The sequence below is a fragment of the Podarcis raffonei genome, chromosome 14 (assembly GCF_027172205.1).
Source record: "Podarcis raffonei isolate rPodRaf1 chromosome 14, rPodRaf1.pri, whole genome shotgun sequence".
Classification (NCBI taxonomy): domain Eukaryota; kingdom Metazoa; phylum Chordata; class Lepidosauria; order Squamata; family Lacertidae; genus Podarcis; species Podarcis raffonei.
Genome location: NC_070615.1, coordinates 37,579,657 through 37,605,661, shown reverse-complemented (window position 1 = coordinate 37,605,661; position 26,005 = coordinate 37,579,657). Strand labels below are relative to the sequence as shown.

The window sequence follows — 26,005 nt, the reverse complement described above, 5'->3', positions numbered from 1 at the left end:
ACAGCCATAGCTCAGATCTTGTGGTTCCTATTTAGACAAAGCATCATCAGAAAAACCAAAAGGCTCTGCCATAGCTGAAAGTTTATTAACCTGTTGCAGTTTATAAGAGTATGTGGCATCCATGGGGAAGCTGCCAAAAAGCTCCCATGGGGATTTTGACACCATATCCATCCTAGCACAGTCACAGAGCATCTGCTATGCATGCAGAAGGTCTTGAGTCCAACCCATGGCATCTCCAGACCCCTGCCTGGAACTCTGTGGAGAGCTGCTGCCAGTCAGTGTGGACAATACTGAGCTAGATGGGCTAATGGTCTGGGTTCAGGGTAAGGCAGCTTCCTACATTTCTATATGTATTGGATCTTGCTCCTACATCGGAGCCTCCCCCTGACATGCGTACCTGTCAGCAAAAACAGCAGCAGGCTGCAATCGTGCTTTGACCAGCACCAGGTGGCACCCCTTGTGGGTCTGAGAGGCGCCATTTCAATTCCACACGACGCCCCAAAGCAGAAGTACATTGCAGGCTCCAAGATCTGAACACTGGAGACTCTGCAGTGATCATTATTAGGGACCCAGGGCAGGCAATATCAGAGGTGGGCTCTGCTAAGACTTCAGGGCCCTGGCAATTGCCCAAGGGTGACACCTGCTGGTGCCAAGCCTAATGGGTATATATTGCCACATGGAGCACCTGCCACATCGTGGCGTTTCCTGCATCTGCTAAGCCCGTTTGGTTGCTCAACTTGGAATTGAGCATGCCAAGTACATTGTGTCAGGCTCTTGTGGTCAGGAGTGCAGTTCTGAAGGTGCCAGAGGAGGATAAATGTCCTAATAGTCGAAACAAAATAAAAAAATTCCTTCCAGTAGCACCTTAGAGACCAACTAAGTTTGTTATTGGTATGAGCTTTCGGGGCATGCACACTTCTTCAGATACCAAGAAGCATGCCCACGAAAGCTCATACCAATTACAAGCTTAGTTGGTCTGGAACGATTTTTTTTTCTTTTGTTTTGACTATGGCAGACCAACACAGCTACCTACCTGTAACTGTCCTAATAGTGCTGGGGGAGGAAACACACCCACCCACACCTGAGACTGCCTGCTGAAATGGAAACCTTATGAAAATCTTCCCACCCGCCCCACAGGCTTCCCCTTCCAGGGGATAGCGCGTCTAGAAAGTAAGGGGAAAGGGGGTGTTGAAAGGCACAGATGTGGGACCGTTCCCCCCCCCCTTTCCCAATAGATCAGGGATGAGCATTGAGCAACCTTTTTCTGTTGAGGGACGCCTTCCCTTGGGGCAATCCATCAGGGGCCGCTGTGAGTGGGGCCAAAACTGGTAGTGGAGAAAGGACAGAGTTAAAATGGAGCCACCCTCTTTTCTTTCTTTCTGTCACCTCCCTCTCTTCTCTTCCCACCAGTGGAAGGACAGTCCTCTCTTGCCAGGAGTCTTCATTGATCGCTTGCAAAGGCCCAAGGGCCGTATAAAATCAGGCTGAGGGCCACCCCTGCAAGAGATGCATTTAGTCAAATCATGGGGTCCAGAAGAGCATGCTGACACCAACTATACAGAAAGCGCTTTTTGGGGGGGGCAGGGGAAACCAAGTAAAAAGTACCAGTATTTAGCAATCGGCAAAATGGGTGTCTTGGATGTCCCGAAGATCAAGTCCTGCTACCTCCCCGGGGCTAAGGCAAGTGATGTTGTTATAAGTATATACAGGAGCATCTCCTTCTGTGATGGACTGTGTGTACCGCAAGACAACACTGGGGTGCTGCAGGGCAAAGTTTCTAAGTCCTTTCAGCGAGCAGTTGCATTGCCACTTGTTCCCTTCCAGCCACAGTTGGACGAGCGAAGGGCTCAGCCAATCCACCGAGAAGGTTCTGAGTGAATTGTTCCCGATGTTCAGATATCCCAGCCTGGGGAAGGAGCGGAAGATGTCACTCTCCAGGGCCTGTAAACAGTTGCTGGAGAGGTCAAGCCAGGAGAGGCGCAGAAGTGGAGTGAAGGCTTCAGGAGAGATGTCTAGCAGTTGGTTGGAGGACAGGAGGAGGTACTCTAAGTTCCGGAGGCCTGCAAACTGGTTTGGGGAGAGGCTGCTCAGCTGGTTGTGCCTGAGGTCCAGATCAAGGAGCTCGTGCAAATCGCTCAGGCTGTGGTCCTCCATTTCTGAGATAGCGTTGTGTCTCAAGAAGAGCCTCCGGAGGCTGGAAAGGTCGGAGAACATCTGTGGCCTTATCCTGCTGAGGCAGCTGTTTTCCAAGTGGAGGCTGTTCAGCTGGCTGAGTCCCCTGAAGGTAAAATCTGGGAGGGTCCTAAGGCAGTTCCCAGAGAGGTTCATCACTGCCATGTTGGAAAGACCAAGGAAAGCCCCAGCCCTGATCTCTTGGATATGGTTGTTGTTGAGTGTGAGAACCTCCAGTTGACTCAGCTTGTCAAAGGCCCTTTCCGGCAGGCTTCTGAGCTTGTTGTTCCCCAGCTGCAGCTCCTCCAAGTACTGGAGGTCTTTGAAGGTCCTTGGCCTCAGACTGGCAATGGAATTGTTGGAGAGGCGCAACACATGCAGGCTTGAAAGGCCCGCAAACGTGTCTTCAAAAAGCATGGTGAGGCGGTTGTGGGACAAGTCCAACCATCGCAGAGACTTCATGCCCATGAAAGCCCGTGGGGCGATGGCGTTGATTTGGTTCTGGCTGAGGTAAAGCTTCTGCAGCTTCTGCAGCTTCGTGAAGATGTTGCCCTTGATGCCCTTCAGGGAATTCCCACTCAGGTCCAGCTCTTTCAACTCACTGAGGCTGTAGAAGAGCTGGTGTTGGAGATAGTGGAGCTTGTTCCCAGCCAGGATCAGCTCCCGCAGGTTGGGTAGATCGTGAAACACTTTGTCCGGCAGGACCACCAGGGAGTTCCATCCGAGGTTCAAGTACCAGAGATTGGAGAGCCCAGCAAATACACCTTCCTCAATCTTGCTAAACTGGTTGTTGTTGAGATGTAGGGAAACCAGGTTCTGCAGATGGAGGAAGATGTTGGGCGCCAGCGACTTCAGCCGGTTGTGTTGGAGGAGCAAGGAGTAGAGTTCCTCCAAGCCGTGGAAGGCGTGCTGTTCGATGCTTGACAGGTGGCTGCCCTGAAGGTTGAGAAATTCCAGGCTGGAGAGGTTCCTGAAAGCAAGAGCTGGCAAAGAAGTGAAATTGTTTCCCTCCAGCCACAACATCCTCACGGCCCTGGGCACGTCTTCGGGAAGGCTGGTGAGGTTTCGCAAGCTGCAGTAGACACTCAGCTCATCATTGCGTTCGTCGTAACTGCAACCACACAGGCTGGGACACTTCTGCTTTTCGGGGCTGGCCTGTTCATTGGTGGCCCCCGCTTCGAGGGGCTGAGACCTCGCTGCCAACAGCCAAATGAGAGTCAACGCCAACACTGATCCTGTGGGACAGATAGTGACAGAAGCTCTCAAACCAGGGAAAAAACAAGCTGTGGTGGTGTAACACCCCCAAAAATCATTGGACAGCCCTGAGTGTGGCTTCTTTCCCTCCAGCAACATCCTTTGATTCTCCTTCAGCCATCAGGTGATTTGATTTCCCCAGGTGTAGATCTTCACTCACCCCTTCTTCCCTGGTGGGGAGTGGCATGTTGTGGTTTGCCTCAGGTGCCAAAATGCCTTGGGCCAGCCTGGTGCTTCTGAATGCCAGCTGCTGGGAATCTAAACTGGGGAGACTGCTGCCACCCTCAGGTACTGCTTGGAGGCTTCCCTTAGAAATCTGGTTGGCAAGCGTGAGAACAGGAAACTGGTCTAGATGGGCCTTGGGTTAGATCCAGAAGGGATTTTCTTACGTTCTTGTGGGCATATCACAAGATTTGAATACAGGTGATTCAGAGCCAAAGGCCTATGTGGTTCACCTCAAAGAGAGAGTTCCTTCTATCCTTAGGTCATCAGCTGCAATTTCTCTCTGTGTTAGGATGACCAGTCATAAGAAAAGAAGAAGAACCCTTCCGGATCAGAACTAAGGCCCACCTAGTCCAGCATCCATCTAGTCTAGGGGTCAACGAAACCCCTATCGGAAGCCCAAAAGCAGAACCTGAGCACAAAAGTTCTCCTTCCCGCTCTTGCTTGCTCTCTTTCTGATTTCCAGCAACTAGCACTCAGAGGCATACTTCCTCCAGTAGTAGCCAGTGACAGCCATCTCCTCCATAAATTTGTCTAGACTTCTTTTAAAGCCATCCAATTTGCTGGCCATCCCTGCATCCTGTAGGAGCAAATTTCACAGTCTAACTGTGTGCTGTGCAAAGAAGGACTTTGTCTGTCTGAACCTCCCAACCGCTCAACTCCGCTGAACATTCCCGAATTCTAGCATTACGAGAGAGGCAGAAAAACTTCTCTCTCCCCATTTTCTCCGCACCCCAAATCATTTTGTACACCTTTCTCATACCGTTCCTTACTTTGTCTGCCAAACTAAAAAGTCCCAGATTGTTACAGACACCCCTAGAGCCCCTCAATCATTTTGATTCTCTTGCTCATCACAACAGCCCACCTGCTCTTCCAAGCTGGGGAGGAGGAGGCAGGGAGGCTGACTTGCACTCATTCCAGAGACCTGCCTTGCACAGAAACACACAGAAAGGAATCGTTGGAAAACACAACATTCTCCCCTTACCTTTGTTCATCCTCATGCTTGCTGGTGAACGTCTGGGGAGGCAAAGGTCCGCCCAGCCACCTCAGGCAAGTTCTGCTCTTTGCATTTCCCCGCCTGCTGCTAATGTAGCAATACAGCAGCAACCGCCTTGACGCTTGTCCAGCAGTCTACCGACAGGCTGCTTTTAACCAGTCCGTCACCGGTTTAGGAATACCACTAGGTTTGCATTGGTGACACAGCCTGGATTTTAGCCCTTGCTGCGACACTAAAACAGGAAAGGGCTATTGCCCTCACGCTCTGATTGTAGGATTCCCAGAAGCATGTGACTAGCCACTAGATGGGCCTTTGGCTCTCCTTGATGGCCAGCTCTTGCACAGAGGAATTACCCTGATGACCCAGTCTATAGGGAGGATAGAAGGAGGTGTCACACTATGGGACCATCTAACACTGTGTTATCTAATCTGACTGGTTGTAGCTTTTCAAGACAGAGGCCTTCCCTCCTGCCCCCAATTCTGCCACCTCCTAGTTTTTCCTTGGAGATGCTGGGGATTGAACCAGGGACCTTCTGCAAACAAAGCACTGGGCTATGGCCCTTTTCATGAAGGGGGCCTGTCTGTTTTGCTTATGGTTGGAGCTAGATCTGTGAAGAAGCTAGAGTTTCCAAAACTGGAGGCTAACCATTGCTTCTTTGGCCGAGAATTCAAGGCGTCAGCTGAGACCTCCAGCACCAGGCTGCAAACTTACGGCAAAGGTGGGGGAACTTTTTCACCCTGAAAGCCACGCTCCTTTTTGAGCAGCCTTCCAGGCTGAAACTGGTTTCTCTACAACATCCTGGAGCCATGCTACACCAGGAGGAGGAGTATTGCGGAAAGCTGACATGGTGGGCAGCTCCCAGATTCAGCCCTTTGACTCAAGTCCCTTTGCCCATCCCAGGGCAGGTGTCACTGCCACCTGGGACCTAGAAGCTACCCAAGAATGCTGTCTGCTGATAGGGGGACCTGCGCTCTGCAAAGAGTGTTGGGAACTGGAGCTTAGCTTCCCATTTGGAAGCTGCAAGTCCCAGGGGGAAGAGAGGAGGACTGTGTTAAAGCCAAACTACAGAAACACCCTAGTGTAGAATCTTGCACCTATTCAAAATGGCATGGAAGGGGGGGAGACTTCCTCTTTATTCCAAGCCATAACCCCACTTGTCCTTGATGGAAGTCCAACAGTAGGGACCATTCAATAGGCAATTTAAGGGTTGTTTCTGTTAATATTAAATCATGCCAACCAAGGATGGATGTGGAGGTGTTGCTTGGCAACCAGGCAGAGAGTGGCTTGATCTTCAGTGTGGTAGCCTGAGTTCCGATTAGCTGCATAGTTCTGAGGAAGTTTTTCCTCTGTATGTTTCTGTTGCATGCCTTCCAGCTATGTGTAAAGCCTGAGCTAAGAAAAACAAAACACTCTCTGGTCCTTTCTCATCAAATTATACACAGTTTTTATTCAGTTTGCTCAGTAAAGAGTTGTCAAGATTTATTTTTTCCCCCTCTGGACTCTGTCTACGCTGTTGAAGAGACTTTGCTAACGGTCCTTTTCTGTGTGCTGTAGTGGTCAGTGTGGCTCCCAGAAGGTTTCCCCTGAGTGAATGTGGCCCTTGGGCTGAAAAAAGTTCCCGCTCCCCTGGTTGAAGCATTTGCAGGGCTGGGGCAAAACTATTTGTTGATAATGAGCAGTGCCTGGCAGAGAAGAGCAAGGCCCAGTCCAGGATATAGAGCCACAGTGTTCTCTATTTGCTTGGATAAAGCTCTTTAAACATTGTCCGATTGGAGAAAAATGCTTGGACACATTTGGGAAAGAATGGAGCCCCAAGAGAAAAGACAGATGGGTATACAGGGAACACCCTTGTCCTGAGCACTGGGCTTTTCACCCCTTCACACACCCACATACACACACACAAACACACAGCCTATATTTCTTCTCTATATAATTTAGATTCTCTCCAATGCACACACACACATGGACACACAGACACAGAACGCTCTATTTTAGCATTCTGTTCTTGGAAATTATAGATCAAAAAGGAGAAATGGGAAAGGCACACAATCGGACAGGCGCTAAGTAAATATTGACACAAGTCGTAATCAGCCAAAGCTCTAAAAAAAGACCTGACTCAGCAGAGACCTTCGAGCCAAGAAAAAACAGAAGCTGGAATTTCGTTAGGAATGACAAAAAAAGAAAACCATGGGTGCTCATACTAAGAACACCCACATACATGTATGTTGGAAAGTGTTTTTCAAATGGGACAAATGCCTGGATCCTTTATAGCAGAGGCCAGGCATCCTATTCACTGCAAGGGCCGCATTCCTTCATAGGAAGCTTTCTGGGGGCCACATGGCTGTGGTGGTCAGAGCCAGAACAAAAAGTCAGCAGAAAATGGATCTGATTCTACTTTTCGTATGGTAGGCTACAATCCAGTCACAGATCTTTCTAAGCTGCTTTGCCAGCTTTTCTAGCTAAAATACAGGGTAGAAATGCTATACATAACATTATCAGCCCCATCTCTTTAAATCACCCTTTTAAACTCCCATCATCCAGACCATTTGTCCTGCTAGCTAGGGATGATGGGAGCTGTAGTCCAACAGCTTGTGACCCGAGTTTGAAAAACACTGCTGTAGATGTAGCAGCTAAGAAGCTGGATCTCTGAATTGACCTGCTGAGGATCAGGAGACCCACTGCACCTGAGGATGTTGGATGGGAGCACCCAAGAGAACCTCGCAGACCACCAGAACCTGGACCCTCGCAGGAACCTTCCCCTGAGCCTGAGGAATGAGATGCCTCCCGCAGTACATCACAGGGTGAGCTTCCATTGCTCGGCCCCTGCTCCTGCCAACCTAGCAGTTCGAAAGCACGCCAAAGTGCAAGTAGATGAATAGGTACCGCTCCAGCGGGAAGGTAAACGGCGTTTCCGTGCTCTGCACTGGTTCACCAGAAGCAGCTTAGTCATGCTGGTCACATGACCTGGAAGCTGTATGCCGGCTCTCTCAGCCAATAAAGCGAGATGAGCGCCGCAACCCCAGAGTCAGCCACGACTGGACTTAATGGTCAGGGGCCCCTTTATCTTTTACCTGGCCACAGGGTTCGACCCTTTAAGGCTCTGAAGTTCTCAAGCGGGTGAGGGTGAAGAGGCACCAGTCTTGCTCACCTGGAGCTATCCGAGGTCCTGCAACATCTGACCATTGTTACATCTTTCTCTCACCCAGTGTCAGACCAGAGCATGATATTGGCCTCATTTGGACTATAGATTTAAAGCAGTATCATACCACTGTAAACAGTCATGGCTTCTTCCCCCAAAGCATCCTGGGAATGCACTCCATAATTGTAGCAGGGGAAGCTTTTGTGGAAAAGGCCCGTTCTCTCATTTCTATTCCCTCAAAAGTGACACACAAGTTCATCTGCATCCCAAAAGAACACCTGAATTAAGGTAGAAATGAGAGTGTTAATAAAGAACAGTTTTGCTACCTTTCCCAGATGAAAGAACACAGGAATTGACTGAATCTGTTGCAAGGTGGAGCAGGGTTCTGTTTGTTGTTTTGCTGGGTAGCCAACATTTCCTGACAGCACATTTTAATGATGCGCATTTCTGGGAAACAGACTTCCAGCAGTTTTCAACCCAACACAGCTTTTTGGCACTGAAGGCTTCAGCAGCCATCATTGGTCAAAACTCTTTCTGTTTACTCTTGAGAAATTTCAACCATCCCCCTCATAATCACTGCCTGGAAGAATGCTTTTAAATGTAATTGCTTTTAGAATGTTTAAAATCTGATTCTTTTAAAATTGTTATTGTTTTTAGAATGTTTTAAACTTTTTAGAATGTTTTTACTCTCTGTTTTTAATCATTGTACCTGTTTGCTGCCCTGGGTTCCTTGAGGAAGAAATGCAATATATAAATTCAAAAAAATAAATATATTTCCTTATTGCCGTCTAAGCAGCTCAAGACCTCCATACACACTGCCCGAGCTTGTGTCCTGGAGAGGTAACTTCAGCAAAAACAAGGCAGGAGGCAGCAGTTACAAGTTATAAGCTCAACTTGATTGGCGTAAGGTATGGGCGCCCATCTGCAGCAGCTCAGCTGGATGCCTTGGTCTGCCCCAGCTGCAACAAAACATGTCTCTTCTACATCGGTCTCTATGACCACAGCAGGCGCTGCAACCTGCCAACAGTTTGACTTCTCCATTGTCTCCTGAGACAGACGGATGCCAAGCAAAGGATTGCATTGATACTCCAACATTTCCTCCAAGGAGCTCAAGGAGGCATACATGGTTCTCTTCCTCCTCAATTTATCCTCACAAGAACCCTGTGAAGTAGGCTAGGCTGAGAGACAGTGACTGGCCCAAGATCACCCATTGAACTTCATGGCAGACCGGGGATCTGAGCTCTGGTTTCCCAAGTCCTAGTCCAACACACTAACCACTACACCACACTGGTTTTTGCCCTCAAAAGCAACCTCAGAATAAGGATAAATAAGTCTGGGAGGCTTTAAATGAAAAAAGCCATTGGAGTTTAGAGAAGGTAGGAGTGCATGTGCGAAGTAATGGACAAAGCAGCTGCGATGTGACAGCAAGACAGAGAGAGCTGTGAGTTAAATGATGGAAGCATCCTCAGATGTAGTGCCCATTGGGATTCGTAGGGCAAAAGGTAGGGAGACCAATGGGTGGAGCGAGAGCCAACGACAGGCAGAGCCTCCCCTGATTAGTTGTAAGTAAGAAGGCAGGGAAGTGGGGGCTGGCTGAATTTTGGTAGGGCAGCACCTCATTTGCTTTAATGGACTCCTGTTATTTTTATTATATTTATTTTATATCCCAACTTTCTCCCAGAACTGGGACTCCAGGAAACTCACAAAAAATAAAATGAGCATGAATAAAACACAGAAAGCTAAAAAAAAAAAGATAATAGCTAAAGAGTAATTAAACTATAATAAAATTAAAGCAATAGAAAAAAGCCCAGTTAAAATACAGATATTAAAAACAGTGCAGCACTGTTTAAAGCCCTTTCCAGTTCCCAAAAGCCTGCAGGAATACAATAGTCTTCACTTGTCGGTGGAAGAACAAAGAGGAGGAAGCCAGTCTAGCCTCTCTAGGAAAGGTATTCCAAAGTCTGGGAGCAACTACTAAGACCTTTTCAGCTAGCCTCATCTGGGTGTTGTGTACCTCTCCCAGGGAAGATCTGATGTGAAGCATGGGGTCTACCGCCTGCTTATGTTGCTTGCCTTCAGTTCTTCTCTACTTGTACATTTTCTAATACGTATTTGTTTTGTTTACAGAACACCACAAGCCTACAGTGATCTCTCCTCAAAAGCCAAGACAAACCCAGGTACTTCCACCCCTAGAACTTCACCCTGATTGGGGAAGTGAGGAATGCATAGCGTTTTAGACATTTTGGGGTACCGCCATCCATAACGCAACTTGCAGTTAGTTTCTTCTAAGAAATTGTTTGTATGAACAGAATGTGTTGCACTCCAATCAGATTAGATAATGATTGTCCAATGCAAAATTTACCTTGGCAAGAGGAGACGCCAACTTTTGGCGAGAACAGGCGTCCTTGTGACTACCTGAACTTTCTGGCCAGCGTTGGGCCGGGGATGGAAATGCCAACTCCACAAACAAACATAGGCACAAGGTAGAGGAAGGTGGCGCCTTGTCATCCTATCAGTGGAAGCGGGGACGCTGCATCCCGTTTCACCACTTCGGGCGAGAGGGGTGAGATCTCACAAGCTCCTCAAAATGCCACGTGGTTTTGGCAACATCTCGTGAAATCAATGGTGGAGGCAGGCAGGGTGCCCTCAGGAACACCACCTCAGGGGTTTCCACGTTTGAGGTGGTGGCCTCACCCTGCGCTAGCCCTGGGTGAAAGACAAGGAACATTTTGTTGCTGGATCTGCTACTGTGTCTGCACACATGGACCACATAGGGGTGGGGAAGGGGAGAGAAATTGAATTCAGTTCACATTTAAAGGCAAACCTTCCTAAGAGTCGTGAACTAGCAGGGCAATGGGGAGGAGGAAGATGAGGAAGAGGATCCCAGCTTGGACACACTGTGGCAAGCTGGGGGTGGGGAAGGAGAGGTTGGTGTAGGAAGTACTCACAGGGTGACGGAGGATGACGAGGGGCTGGGGGTCAGTGCACAGGAACCAGAACAGCAGACCCATCACCAGAGCCAGACACAAACACGGCAGGATCTGAGGCGTAGGGAGGCTGAGGCAGGCAATGGTCCACAGCCCAGCTCCCTAGCTGGCCAGGTGGGGCTTGCTAGCTCTGGGAGAAGGTGTGTGATTCCTCAGCTGGATTTGGCTTGGAACAGGTGAGGGTCACATGCCTCATCAAGCCCAGATGCTGCAATCAGGATGCAAAGTATAAAAAGGGACCCAGAGCTGAGGTGCTGGGTCTGTCACAGATAAGAGGGGAGTGTGGCACTTGTGCAAACTTTGGAGTCACTCTCCAAATTAAAGCCGTGCTGTGTGCTTGTTGTTTTTTATGCCAGCCCTCACATTCTTCTTTCTTTATATTTACAGGCTCCAAATCACTGCAGCATAGACATTCCATAAAACAAATCCAAAGATTTGGTGGATGAAGCCCGAGTCATGCCTGCTGGGCTTGCCTCCATAGTCCTCCCTCCACTGTCAGAGGCAGAGCATCTGGGAATCACTGAGGGGGAAATCCTGTTGTGCTTGTGGGCTTCTCATGGGGGCATCTGGCAGGGAGACCAGGATGCTGGACTTGGTGGGCCACTGGCCTGATCTAGCATGTCTATTCTTCTGTTTTTAAGTTCTTATGTTTGTAAACCCTTGGTTGCTTGCCCAACTGAATCGCTGGCCTACCAGGAAATCTTGGAAGAGGAAATGAAAAGATAAAAGTTAAAAACCAGATACAATTTAAAAGAAAAGTACATTTATGCACTTGTTCCTCAGTCCTGCCTGTTAACATGATCCTGGATCCTCTGTCCTCTGCAGTGACAGCAGCCCCCATGGATCTCTGTAGGAAGAGAAAATATTCACATTATCCAATGCTCCCCTTCACCACTTTTTAAAAAAATAGTTCATTCCTTCATTGAATTCATATCCTGTTCTGCCCTCTAGGCCCAGAATGGCTCAAAACTCATTTCCCTCCCCACAACAAAGAATCCTGGGAACTGTAGTCTTTAAAAAGATGCTGAGAATTGCATCTAATTGGGATTAAACTACAATTCCCAGGATTCTTTGGGGTGCTTTAAATGTATGGTACACAGCCATGGTTTGCACAACATGGTTGGCCAAACTATGCAAATGTTCAAATTGCCAGAGAGGAGTCTGCAGCATCTTTAGTCACTCTGCTGCTATACTGTGCCGAGTGAAGAACTATGATTTTCAGGTGTAAGGATAAATGTGAATATACCTTTAAGGGCACCTCCTATATCTAGTTTAGGAGGTTAAGCAGCAGGGCTGGACGCTGAGGGAGAAAGTCACTGAAGGAGAGAAGACCTCTTCTACATAGTTCTAATAAACTATTTCATGTTCAACTCCTCTGGCAGAGAACATTTCCAGAACCAACGATGTGGCAAGGTTGAAGGACATGAGCACAGTTGACAGGGATGAGGAACCTGTGGCCTTCTGAGTGATGTTTGGACTCCATCAGCCCTAGCTAGCATGGCCAGAAATCAGGGATGGTGGTAGCTGGAGTCCAGTGGCCTCTAGAGGACCACAGGTTCCCCAGCCCAGACCTATGATATGCTGCTTTACAAGGGCAGCTCTTGGTTGAGAGTGCCCCCTGGTGGAGCTCCTTAGGCTTACCTGGAACTGGTGGTGTGGCAGCCCCTGTACTTCAAGGATGTACTTCCGGGAGCTGCCATTTTAATTCCCCACAATGCCCTGGAGCAGCCAACATTGGAGCATTTGCAGGGAATTAAAATGGAGGCTTACAGATTCAGCAGCCTGACAAGGAAGGCCTGACATAAGTGCTTGTACTGGTGGCAGGGCTGGATTAACCATTAAGCAAAAGCTTAATTTTCTATTCCTTCCTTCCTTCCTTCCTTCCTTCCTTCCTTCCTTCCTTCCTATTTTGAATTAGATACATATGGGGGCACCAAAATCTTTTAATTGCTTAGGGCATCTAAAGGTCTTAATTCAGCCCTGACTGGTGGGCCCTGCCTGGCAACTGCCCATGGATGCCAGGAGCAAGCGCTGGGTCAGCTGATTTTACCTGAGCCCCTGCTCCCTCTTGGAGACGTTCCTTCCACTTCGGAATAGGGAGGGGGGAGGTCTGGAGGGCCAGGGTAAGGGGGAGGCCACAGGGGGAGCATGCTGAGAGAACCTGTGGAGAGAAGGACAGGCACCTATTGAAAACTGGGATCAGGAACACAAAGCATACATAAAGTCTATGAATTAAAGGAGGAAACAGTTGCCGCTCTGTGAGGGGAACAGGGGTCTCCCGGCAACTCTCAGCGCCCTGAACAAACTACCATTGCCAGCCCTAGTTAAACAGCAGCAGTAGCAGTAGCACAGCACTGGATTTGATAACAGAGTCAGTTGAGAGCCCATCTGCTTTTCAGCTGCACATTAAGAGGCCGGGAGTCTGAGCTTCCTTAGTAGGCCAACTTGCACCCACTATCCAAAGGAGACCATTTGTGCACTTACGGGCTGCCCGGGGTGCAGAGGGGTAGGCATAGGTATAGATGGAAGCAGTGGGGTATTCTTGGAGGTTCGTCCCTTCTCTCAGTATGTCTGTTAGATTAACAAAAAGGCGGGGGACAGAAAAGCATGTCTGATATAGATATAGATATATAGATTCACAAGCACACACGCAACACTTGTATGCATTTTGTATGCATCTTTGTTTCATTTAGAAAATTTATAAACTCCTTGCTAAACAATTCCCCAAGCAGTCTACAAGAAGTCCAATTCTATATAAATCATGACTAAAATACACAGAGACATACACACAAAGAACCATGATTTAAAAAGCCAGGATAAAATCAATTTAAAAAAAATCAAAGCAGATATAACAAATAATAATTTCTCACATTTGTGTGGCTGGACTGTGGACTATTTTACAAAGCTAAGAGTCACATCTATTGCTCCACCCACTTTCCCCCTCTTGCCCCACCCATCACTGGAATGTAGCACCTGAAGTAACCAATGAAAGAAAGCTCGGGCTGCAAAAGGTTCCGCACCTCTTTCGCAATGGACCCAGTTCCCAATTAAAGGCACATCCTAACATAAAACTGTCCTGCCCTTTGGGCAAATGTTCCCTCCACTTGGTGGCCCCTGCCTTTTAAATGGGACAGAGAGGAAGGAGTGGGCCTTTGATATCCAACAAAGGAAGGGCCTTTCAATCTAGTTCCTCACCTGCATCAATCAGACCCTTTATTGTGTTTAGGCAATCAGACGCTCCGTACTGGAAGGTAAATTTGAAGACAAGGACCCCTTGGGTGGATGCTAGGGAGAAAAGGCTACAGTAAGACATTGGGCTCATGTTGTAAAGGTAAAGGACCCCTGGATGGTTAAGTCCAGTCAAAGGCAACTATGGGGTTGTGGCGCTCATCTCGCTTTCAGGCCGAGGGAGCCGGTGTTTGTCCACTGACAGCTTTTCTGGGTCATGTGGCCAGCATGACTAAACCACTTCTGGTGCAATGCAACACCGTGACGGAAAGCAGGGAAAACGTATATGCCGTTTACCTTCCTGCTGCAGCAGTACCTATTTATCTACTTGCAGTGGCGTGCTTTTGAACTGCTAGGTTGGCAGGAGCTGGGACACTGCAAAGGGAGCTCACCCCATTGCAGAGATTCGAACTGCCAACCTTCTGATCGGCAAGACTAAGGGGCTCAGTGGTTTAGACCACAGCGCCACCTGTGTTGTAATCTGCGCCAATATATATTTTTTCTCCCAAAGTGGTAAAAAGCTATGATTCTACCTTTGCAAAGACAATGAGGCCTGCAATGAATGATGTTGAAGAATTCTGGGCTAAATAGATCAATGGTCTGATTCAGTATATGGCAGCTTCCTCCGTTCCTATAATAACCCATCAGAGGGAGTTCTCTCTGATTCTGAGAACTATCACACACAGCAGCCGATAGACTCAAGGTGGTGATACATACTCAGGGTTCCTTTGATATGCTGGGGCTTGGAGCCCGACTCTTCCTCTAGGACACAATCGCCTAGGAGCTGCAGCGGGAAACGAATGATGGTGGATCCCTTATCTTTGTGCTGGAAGATCATCTAGGGAAGCAATCAAGAAGCCATTCAAAAATCAATGAGGAGTGTTGCAAGGAACTAAAGGTGAAGCAGCTCAAAAAATGCCCCTTCTCCATTTCCGCAAGGAGAATATGGGCAGGGATATATAGTGTGCGCACTTATTTTGATGCTTACAGGTGCTTTGGGATGTGTGCATTAGTGTGAGGGTGTTTATGTGATAGGCCTCCACGGCCAAAGAACAATAAACTATTCATTCAGTCATCCATAATTAAAACGTTCTGTGCTTCAATGACACCCAAAACCAGCAGCCTGAGGTGGGTGCCTCATGCTGTGGTCTGGGACTCCCAAGCTCAAGGCGATGTCAGAGGTTCACCTCCCAACGGTGAGGGAGGTGCTATGAGCTCTCTTATTAAATTATGGCCAGCCTGCCTCACCCCTCAAGCCTTCTTACTTTGTACTGGGTGAGGTACAACATTCCCTTTTTGGTGCCTTTCAGCTCTTCTGGAAAATCCGACCGCCCTTCCAGTAACAACGACACCTCGCTGTAGTGAGCAAGGACCCTGAAACAAAATCAGTTGGTTGGTGAATGTATCAGATTCCCAAATAAAACACGCTTCACGAGATTTGCAGCTGTGAATACAGGGAACATTGGGTCCCTCTCCTTTAGGGTTGCTGCTAGATAACTCCCATCAGCCTCAGCCAGCATGGCCAATGTTAATGGATGATGGGCGTGGCAGTCCGTTCCCTTCCATAAGGAGCATCTTTTGACAGAATGTATCATCTTTCCCATTACATCCAAACCCCATATTTTAATTACCTTCGACTTTTGAAGTTTGAGCAAGACACATCTTTTAGCTGCCACCAATCAATATTGAATGACACCTTGATTTTCCATCTCCCCTTCCTGCCTCACTCCATCCCCAAGGTTATCTATTTACCTTTCCTCAGAACTGTTGGCTGACCTAGAGAACTGATACCTAGTCACCTCCATCGCGAAAAGCAACTCCTCTGTCTCAAGGACACCCACACTCGCTTTAGCTCAGGAGCACTGGAGACAAAGAGAAATGCCTGGACCATGTAAGCATCTCTGTGATGTCAACAGGTGAGGTAACAGCATAGGCTTTGACTTGAAATTGGGATTAGTGGAAACCCCTTATTTATTTTTAGACAGCTGCTCCCATGAGGCCAGGTTTATTCCCATTTTCTTCTGTCTCCATAAATTCCACCAGAATCTGATGAATTTATACAAGCAACCCATGAGAGCCTTGGACAGAAAGTTAAATCCTGCCAGGAGTTGAATATCTGGGGAGTAGTTTTCCAGACTCCTTTTTCCCAGTCATGTGATGCTAGTTGCTTCTATTCCCATTCTCTCCATTTCATAATAATATAAGTCTGCTGCCAGTGGCCCATGTAGTCTAGCATCCTGTTCTCACAGAGGCCAACCAGATGAACCCACAGGCAGGACCTGAGCACAAGAGCTCTCCCTGTTTGTGAGCCCCAGCAACTGGCATTCAGAGGTATCATGCATCTGACAGTGAAAGTCGAACATTTCTATCCCAGCTCGTAGCCACTGATAGCCTCATCCTCCATGAATTTGTCTGATCCTCTTTTAAAGATATCCAAGTCATTACTGTCTCCTGTGGGAGCAAATTCCATTGTTTAACTATGCATTAGGAAGTATTTTGTCTCTTCCAACATTCAGCTTCAAATGTTACGAGGGAGGGGGAAAAGTTTATCCACTTAGTCTACACCATGTATCCTTTTATACACCTTTATCATGTCTCCTTTTACTCGCATTTCCTCTAAACTGAAAAGCATCACAGTCATCTGGTCATCTTTCCTCATAGGATTGGGGCACCACGTTTTAAGGGATGGGTATTGCCAAGCAAGTTCCACAGATGACAACCACATATATTAACTTGTTTATTTTGACACACAAATTGCAAAATTGCTGAGATAAACATCTTCTCCTTAGCTACAATATTGCCACTATGTACAAAATTTATGCTTGAAGGTACTACACATATAAAAATACAGTATGCAATACGTATATACAGTACAATGTGCAAAACATGGCAAAAAAAAATCAACATATGGAATTGATTTTAGGGGTGCAAACAGCAAATACAAAGGCATCTTGGTTTCTTTTACAAAGGCAACACACCACAGGATGCTCTGCTTGCCATAATATGTTTATTTTTCCCTTTAATCTAGTATTTAAAATGAAGAGGCATGTACAAATTGGTATCAGTTTTCTCTTTTTCCCCGTAAAGTGAGATGCTAAGACGTAATTGTTTCTATGAAAAGAAGAGAGACACCTATCATGCCAAGCACGATTTATACTGCAAGCAATACAATGAGATAAAGAAAGAGATGTGCCACTCCTTACGTGGGGATTTGCACTTATTAGCTCAGTTTCACAACCAACTAAAGGAATCTGTATTGCTAGACACCAAAACAAAAGCAACTTCAAAAATATATACATCTTCAATTTAAAACAAAAAATGTCCATGGAGAAAACTTGAGGTGGGGGCATGATGGAGAACTTGCAATCCCCCCCCCCTATAATTAAAGGGTGTGCTCCTTGGCAGTAGAAGTAGCAATACTTTGGTTCTTCCCATTGTCACTTGTTTAAGGCTCTGGGTCTTTTTAAATTGCATCACGTGCAAAACTTAAAATGTAAAAATGCTGGTTTCCTGGTTTCATTAGAAAAGCATACATGTCACCATTACGGGTCACTGCACTTTCATTGTTGAATCCCTCCTTGTAATTATCATGGTATTTGCCAGATGTTTAGCCAAAATGTACATATTAGTTCATCCACATTCTGCACTGTGCTGCAGGCAACACCAGAGCAGAATGCCTTTCGAACATCAAGATGCAGTTAAATAAGATATCTGCTGAGATTTGTCGCAACTTAATCCCATTGAATACACTGCAAAATGTGTTGCAGCATTGAGTCTCTCTGAGCTGAAAAAATGGATTTTCCCTCAACTGGAATATACAGGCTGAAATCGTAGTTTACATCATCTTTGTAATTTCTTAGTTCAGCGTACTTGTTTGAAAGGAACAAGTAGGGATGGAACTGGCAACGATGATTTCTCATCAATATGACAGTGCAGTTCCATTTTGATTTTCAAAATGTGACATTTAATACTGCCATGCATTAGCCTCCCCTCATTAAAGCGTTTGCTCATCCAGAAAGATATGGAATAGTAGTTAACTTGGGATTACACTGACAGCCTATGTACAGTTAAATCAAGAACAGTAGGGATGGAAGAAGGCATCATTTTCTATTCCATCCATCCATTCATTCATTCCATTCCACTGCTGTTCGTCTTCTGCCCAGAACAACACCTGCTGGGGCAAAATTACATAACTTACTTAATTTACATAATTAGGTAAACTACGTAAGTTATATATTGTCACAACAGGCAGCAACCTGATATGTGCGCGATTGCTCTGAACCCAGAAGTGACCCCAAAAGTCACAAAAAAGGGGCAGAAGCGGGGGGGGTGCAGGCTTTGTCAATGGTGTTTCAAATATATGCTATTTCACTTAAATACACAGTGCCTGGGGAACGTAACCCCCATGTAAATTGGGAGTTGCCTGTATGTCATTTTACCCTGATCATTTCAATGTAAAGGAAATGCAGATGGGGACAGGGGCATAATCAAGTATATGTCCCTTCCAGTCTGAAACAGCAACAAGGAATACCAACCAATCTTATGCACTGGAAGCATTTCCATTCCAGACATGGGATGAGTAAGAGAACAGTGGCAATTTCTGATTCCAATTCTGTTTTTGTCAGAGTTCTCTGGCATTCTTTGCTGTCAGTGGGGCTTGGGCTGATCCACATGTGTTCTTTTTCCACCTTTCAGCTTCACAGCACTGACTCATGAGAATGTATTACGCACAACAGGAGAAAATGGAATTTCTGCCACAGCAGCTTCTGCAGCAATTGAGGCTCCAAAATATACATTCCAGATGGCAAAAGTTGCCAAAGCAGGGAGATCCTCAAGTTCCCATAAGTGGATCACTCTCAAAAATAAAGAAACCAGGACAAAGAAACATGTGAACGCAATGTATCTGCAACTGAAGCAAATAGGACATCTTTAGCACTTCTATAAACATTGCAAATCTGCGCTGAAATAGACTACGCAAGCAGTGACAGTCACAGGACCAAGTCATCTGTTAAAGATAAAGATATTTTAAAGATATTGTGTTACAAAAAATTGTCAAGTGCACAAAAGATACCCAAGCAACTTTATATATATACAATATATATATATAACCCCTTTTCACAAATACCAGGTTCACATACAAGTGGTAAATATTGTACAACAGGCGGCACATCTCAGAACATATGATCAAAAGCAAACCATTATTTAGAAATGTTTTATAATAAAGCTCTATTCTGAAATGCACAGAAAATATCACGCATTCCTACTCTAAAAAATAAATACTTTTATTACAAACATTTCATGATCCCTTAGTGATTTTGTAGAAGAAAGTTCTGCACTGGTTATCATACACCTGAAAGGATTTGGTTGGGGGGGTGTTCCTCGTTGCACATGCTCCAGTGGCTTGGATAGCACACTAAGCGTGAAATATTTGTGCAGTGCAACATCGCACAATATTGTCAATTTTCAGCTATATTTACAGGCAGTCTGTCAATTGGCCAAGAGTAGCCCAGTCAGACTGTAGCAATATGATGAGAAAAAGATCTGAGGCACCATAGAAACAAACTGGCTTAACTGTGGCATGTTCTAAACCAAGGAAGGTAGTAGATGAATCTGATGATATTAGCTGTTGCTTACTAGCTGTAGCAAGGTGCTTCTCAAACTGTGAGTCAAAAGTAGGGAAAGGAGAGATTTAAGGCCGGATATACCTAATTCACACTTTCTGAAACAATACATGAACCAAAACTAAGCCATCCTAAGAAAATTGCACTTCTCTGAATTTTGCAATACAGTTCTCCTGCCATGTGTACGAAAATGTATACACTAGGGTAAAGTCTGCATACAAATGGATGTATTCATGAAAATAACATTCAAAAATGCATTATTAGGGAACACTGAATTGCAAAAAAATAATAATTATTGGGTAAAGTTGCATACAAACATGTTCATTTTGGGAGGAGATCACATTAAAATGTTGGTGAATTTTTTTTGCAGGGTGTGGGGAAAATTTGCAACCAATGTGGAAACATGGAGAACTGAATTTACGATTGGAAAAATCAGAGAGAAAATAGGGCACAAAAGGTGGAATTAGTTTATAAGTGGGTGCCCACAAAAGCTCTAAAAGTTTACAGGTAGGTCCCCACTTCAAAAAGTTTGTGAAGCACAGCTATAGCATATGAACCTGATGATATAAGCTGTTGTATCAATACCACAAGCAACCAGTTGCTCACTAGGTCATTATGGCCTTTGCCCCTTTGTCCTGGTGCCAGGATCCAAAGAGATGCACAGAAATGGGAACTACACATGCAGACAGAGCTTCCTTTGCAATAGCTCTCATTGCTGAAAAAGCAAGCTGCCTGTTAAACTGAATGGTAGCTTGCCTATTTGACAGCAGGCTTTCCTGCCTGGTTCTTGCATGTACTCATCTTCTCTTTGAATTCTGGCCCTGCCAAAAACTTTGTATTTATACCTATTCGGCTCTGCAACATTTTGAATACGAGGTACAGACAACAGGTTCCATCTTTTTACTATCTCCTTTGGTCTATGACATTGTATACGGCACATCACAGGAAACATACTTCCTTACAGCACTGTGGAGCTTAAACGTCATAGGTGATCCCACCACACCCAGAATAGGTTCCATCAGAATTCTAAGCATCTTAACTCAAATGGACTTTTTGGGAGAAAATGAAACTTGACATCTCACTGGGAGATAACTCAGCACCTCAAAAGATTAGCTTCCATCCAAAGATGGTGAAGCGGAATGGTAAAGTTGAAGATATGTGATCTCTCTCTACACTTTTTCCTATTCTCATTCCTATGCTGGTCGCAGAGGAAGGAGTGCTCTATCCCTTCTGCATAGACCTGCTCATTCACTCGTCTGCATGGAATTCCTTCTTGTATATAGCTTACAACACTAGTGTTGAAATACAAGGCTAGTGCTTCAACTGTATCCAGTTGCTGAATATGACCCTCGAGTAACCTATGGCAGGCAAAGTGGCATAAGAATATTCTCCCAAACATAGGTCCCAGATTAATTTTAATTTTGATTTTTTGGTGTGAAGCTACCCTGACATTACTAATATTTTCTACAATGTGAAAGCCCATGTTAACTCTAAACCACACTGTCTAAATTGGCATCTTCATAGTCGTGGCTTTACGAGAAAATAAATTGCAAATATGCAATCTCAGTGTGAAATTGGCTCAAAATACTGCACATTGAATAAAGCAAGCTATGCAGATATGAGTTCACTCAACTGTACTCGTTATTAGTGATTCTTGTGTCTGTCAATTCTAAGGGATTCACAAGTTTTGTTTTTTAACAAAACCAGGTCATAAATGCAGGATCAAATGTTATGGGTAATGAACATTAAAATTCTGATAATTTTCTAAAGAAGTCTAAGTATTATGCTGTGATTTGTATGAAAAAGGAACCTTGCTCTGAAAAAGCCTACCGTACAATAAATATTATTTTCTCATTTGAGTTTCATTGAAATCCACAACCCTTGTAGAATGGTTGTAGTTTTTCCAATATTTATTCATGGTTAAAAGAGGACAGAGCTTTTTGGAATAAGTTTCATTTGAACTGTAACTTTTTTGATGATATATTTCAATATCCAAATAGTTAATTTCTACCAAATGCTGCTGTTCCACTGTTGCCTTAGGAAATGTACTGTGAATATAAGTGGTGCAGCAATAAAAACTGCCAGCTGCTTTGCACAGCTAAGCAGGGTCCAGTAGGGTTTCAAATTGGATGGGGGACTGCATGTTGGGATTCCTTCAGTGCAGGGGGTTGGACTAGATGACCCTTGAGGTATCTTCCAACTATACAGCTTTTTGATTCTAGGGCCCTAATCCAGAGACGTTCAAGAACAGTAGATGGCTAGCTATACTGTAATATCCCTCATTCTTCCTGCCAAACAAATGATCAGCTGCAGATGAGTGACAGAGCACATGCTTTGCATGCAGAAGGTCCCAGGTTCAACTCCTGGCATTTCCAGTTAGACGGCTCAGGCAGCAGGGGATGGGTAACTCCTCTGTGTGACTGTCATTCACACTGTTACGTGTTCACTTAAAATCTTTCAAAAGTGGAAAATTCAGATATTTTAGAATGAGACAAACACACATGTTGGTGCATTTCTCACTCATGGTGTTCTTGTAATTTAAATTTTGCACGTAATATAAAAAACAATGCTAGTTCTGAATTTGGATCTGAAAACATTGATTTTTGTTAATTTTGAATGTGTTAAGTCAGCATATGGGCTGGATTCAAAGAATTATGAGGGGAAGGGAAACAGCTTGTAAGAGTGTTCTTGAGAAAGAGCTTGCAAGAGCTCTTCTTATCCAACTTCTTTGGATTTAGTTTCATTTTTCTCTAGAAACATTCTAGAACAAAGTGTAAAATATCCCCTTTTACAAATGGAAGAGGTCTTCTGCATATGCAAGGGCACACTTGGATCCAAATTCATGCATTTTAATTGTCCAATAGCTTATGAACACCTAACAAATGAAAGAAAATTGTTGTGCATCTTAATTTGCCTGTATGATATCCTACATAAAATAAGAGAAGTAAAATTGGTTGTAATTATGCAAATAACTATTTGTCGTCAACATATAGAGGGCAAAACACACACCTCACTGATGTATGTTGATGTATGTGGCTCTGCACTTCCTATATTTCTTCTGGTTAAAAATTAAATAAGGCTCTGGCCAAAGAAATCTTAGCTGATTAATCTTGAGTTTTACTTGATTACTTACAACGCAATCCAAACCATGTTTATTCAGAAGTAAGTCTCACTGAATTCAGCAGGATTGATTCCCAATGAAGGATTACAGCCTTACTTAATTAACCTAGTAAATAATCATACATTTGCATATAAGAAAACCAATAATTGTCAAGACCAAAGCATCTATTTCCTTTGTTTTTAATGATGCACAAACATGTTGCAGCAGGCATCATCTTAGAAGAGGCATTTCGTTTGTCACATAATTGGGGAAGGGGAATTCTTAAGATGGTGCTTCCTATGTGCAGAGTTTTTCTAAAAGAACTTCAACTGGGGGGGGGGGGGATTACTTGTTTTGATGCCCAACTAATCAAAGTCACCATTTCAGTCTAGCCGATTAAAATGACTAAATGTGGTAGCCCTAAAGTATTACCTCAAGACTTTTTAAACTTATGAAGCGGTCCAAATATAGCCAACTTCAATCCTTTCACCAAACCCCATCAGTTTTCTTTAACTTAGCCAGAGGTTTGACAAGGCAGCTAAGCTTGGCTCAGGCTGTCTATAGCAACAGTCAGGTGCAGTTTTATTATGACTTATCCCAGTACATGAACTAAGATCCAATCTCACTCTCCCCCCTGCCCCTCCCCTCCCCTTAACTGATTGCCAGAGGTGGGGGGAATCATGCTTTTTGTCTAATATTTTTGTTTTGTTTTGTTTTTACACCCTAAAGATAATTTTCAAGATTACCCTGAAAACAAGGAAAGTGAAATAATGGACCTATGCTGTAAATGGATCTTTAAAAACCGTGGTCAAGTAGGCTTTGGCTTTTTAGTTAATCCCAGTGCAACTGTAGATCTTGTGGGTCAAGAAAATCTGTTGAAAACATACTTGGGGCAGTTGAGCTGAGAGGAGTTAATCCTGAAGAAGCATTTGGCATGGTAATGTCTAGCCACTCCATGTTGTCTAAATTTGTGTCCGGAAGATCAAGAGATAAACAGGAATTAGAAGTGGTGAATTGAGAATCTGTTGTTTCCATAGGTGACTGTGAGTGATCTAATATGCCAGAGTGGTTAAGGAGGTCATTTTGAAGGTCCTCGATTAGAGAGAAAGACTCTCTGTCCTCACTACTGCTTGCCAGATGAGGCATTCCATTTCCTGAAGGCAGAGTTCCTTCCAAGAGGGCTTCTAGCTGATTCTCCAGACTTACAGAGAAATTGCTTGTTGGTTCTAAGGAGAGAGGAGGGGCCATTTGGACTTGTGGTGGCGGACAAGACACCACTGTGTTCACTGGCATTGTGGTGATATTGGCAGTAACGGGTCTCATTTTGGAAATCAGAGAAGGTTCTTCCTTGGTAGGCAGAGAAATCTCTGCATAAAAGGCAATGAGAGATAAATCAGTAAGATATTTTATTTATTACATATAAAGAAAAAAAAACCTTACTCACTTTGGTACACCACTCCAGCAATAAATTTATGCTTTTATACAATTAATTTGAAAGCGGTGAATTATTTATACAATTAATTAAGTTATCAAGCTAATGTTTGTACAACTATCAACATGATTAAAGACATGTGCTGCAAAACCTACGTTACCCAAAGGAGTCAAATAGCCACCCCCTTTTTAGAGAGCCTGCTGTCTTCTCATTTCAATCATTCAATGAAGGCCTCATTAAGACTCTTTACAAGACTTTCACAGATTATTGCAATGACTAAAGGGAGAAGATCTCTACTCAACACAGTGGATTCCAAATTGATTAACTGAGCTCATGCTGTAAACCACTCATCGTTAATGAACTGTCAATAACTTTCTGAATTAACTGGTTAAATATTAGGCCACTATCAACCTGATGTAGATAAATGTTATTGCACAGTCAAGTATAATAATAATAATAATAATAATAATAATAATAATAATAATAATAATAATAATTTATTTATACCCCGCCCATCTGGCTGGGTTTCCCCAGCCACTCTGGGCAGCTTCCAACAAAATATTAAAACTACATTACTTTGAGATTACTTTGAGAATGAGCTATCTTTTTATGCTGAATGACAAACATGAAATCCAATAAGAGACACACTTTTAATGAATGTCACTCTCAAGGATGCTCACAGCAAAATCCCTCTTGAGCAGAGATAAGGACGATATGTCCTAAAATTCGTTGTTAGGCTATGTCTTATCCTGCCTAATCACTGGCCATGCTATCTGGGACAGATGAACATCCGGAGGGCCACCGGGCCACCTTCCCTGCTCTATACTAAACAGCAAGAGCAGCAAATTGGAAGGGAAGCTGCCTCTTGGTACCAGTGTCACTATACTTACTAGGACTGTGTAGGAGCAGGCAGGACATCAGCACAAGTGGAGCCAATCCAGCATTCCCACCCCACCCCAAACCTCGCTGTTGCCCTACCCTATCCTTGTAAGTAGCAGCAAAGCCAGTGCTGGGCCGTCAAACGCACAATGCTACCCCTCCCTGCCAGCTGTTCTTGTTAAATCAAAAATAGGGAATAGGAAGCTCTCTCTACCATATGATGCATTTCAATCTGACTCACCTCCGCTTTTAATGAGAATATCAAAGAGGTCATCCATTTGCTGGCTGTGAACACTGGAAATCTGTAACACAGAGAGTTCTTTATTCATTATGTCACACACCTTTCCCTAAATTATGCATGCTCTGCACCATGTAGGGATCACCATGGGGATTGTGCTGGTCTGGATGCCACACACCTTATGTTTCTACCTAAATAAGGATGCTGTTGTGATCCCATTTGCTCTTTCTTAAATGGATTTTATTAATTATTCAAACAAGTTGCAGTGTAGGGAAAAGAAAAATCAATAAAGTAGAATTCAACAAATACAGATCACATATCATTTTTGATCCCAAAGAAGGAACAGGCTTATGCATATTTAAGTTAACACAATTTTACTAGCTAAAGGACAACATTTTGCAGATTTGGGACACTTTCCCAAAGGATTGATCCAACTAAGGCTGCAGTGCTACACACTTACCTGGGAATAAACACTGCTGAATTTAGTTAGGATGATACATATATAAGAATGTGCTGTAGGATCATTAGCCGCTATTCTGCTAAGAATTAAGATAATCACTGTTTCCAGAGAAAGGTGTACTACACAACTGCAGGCATGGGAAGAATGCTCTAATAGGCATAGATCAACACACAGGGTACAGAATACAGAGAAAGCCTTCTCCACCCATTACAGCTACCATGGTGCAGAAGAGCATGATAGTTGTCCCCTTACTTATATATTATTCAGTCCTAGGTT

General features: G+C 44.6%; 3 protein-coding genes across 7 annotated transcripts in view; all 3 read right to left on the bottom strand.

Moving 5' to 3' along the window:
- Positions 1-994: 994 nt before the first annotated feature.
- Positions 995-5,642, bottom strand: IGFALS (insulin like growth factor binding protein acid labile subunit). The gene is made up of 2 exons (XM_053365284.1): positions 4,634-5,642; positions 995-3,407 (listed from the first exon to the last, which is right to left on the bottom strand). Exons 1-2 carry the CDS (start codon positions 4,647-4,649, stop codon positions 1,612-1,614), a joined length of 1,812 nt encoding a protein of 603 aa, XP_053221259.1. The 5' UTR covers positions 4,650-5,642; the 3' UTR covers positions 995-1,611.
- A 5,852-nt stretch (positions 5,643-11,494) lies between these two features.
- LOC128402092 (WW domain-binding protein 2-like) lies at positions 11,495-16,430 on the bottom strand. Its single transcript, XM_053365919.1, has 7 exons — positions 15,752-16,430; positions 15,265-15,373; positions 14,717-14,837; positions 13,967-14,056; positions 13,256-13,342; positions 12,822-12,932; positions 11,495-11,618 (listed from the first exon to the last, which is right to left on the bottom strand). The coding sequence occupies exons 1-7, from the start codon at positions 15,802-15,804 to the stop codon at positions 11,551-11,553; spliced, it is 639 nt and encodes a 212-aa protein (XP_053221894.1). The 5' UTR covers positions 15,805-16,430; the 3' UTR covers positions 11,495-11,550.
- A 3,345-nt stretch (positions 16,431-19,775) lies between these two features.
- MRTFB (myocardin related transcription factor B) overlaps positions 19,776-26,005 on the bottom strand; it is a 91,990-nt gene continuing 85,760 nt past the window's right edge. For all 5 annotated transcript variants that reach the window (XM_053365914.1, XM_053365916.1, XM_053365915.1 and 2 more), the window contains 2 exons: positions 25,273-25,333; positions 19,776-24,087 (listed from right to left, as the gene is read on the bottom strand). In XM_053365914.1, coding sequence (XP_053221889.1) covers positions 23,552-24,087; positions 25,273-25,333 — 597 coding nt within the window. In that variant the 3' untranslated portion in view covers positions 19,776-23,551. The remainder of the gene's footprint in view (positions 24,088-25,272; positions 25,334-26,005) is intronic.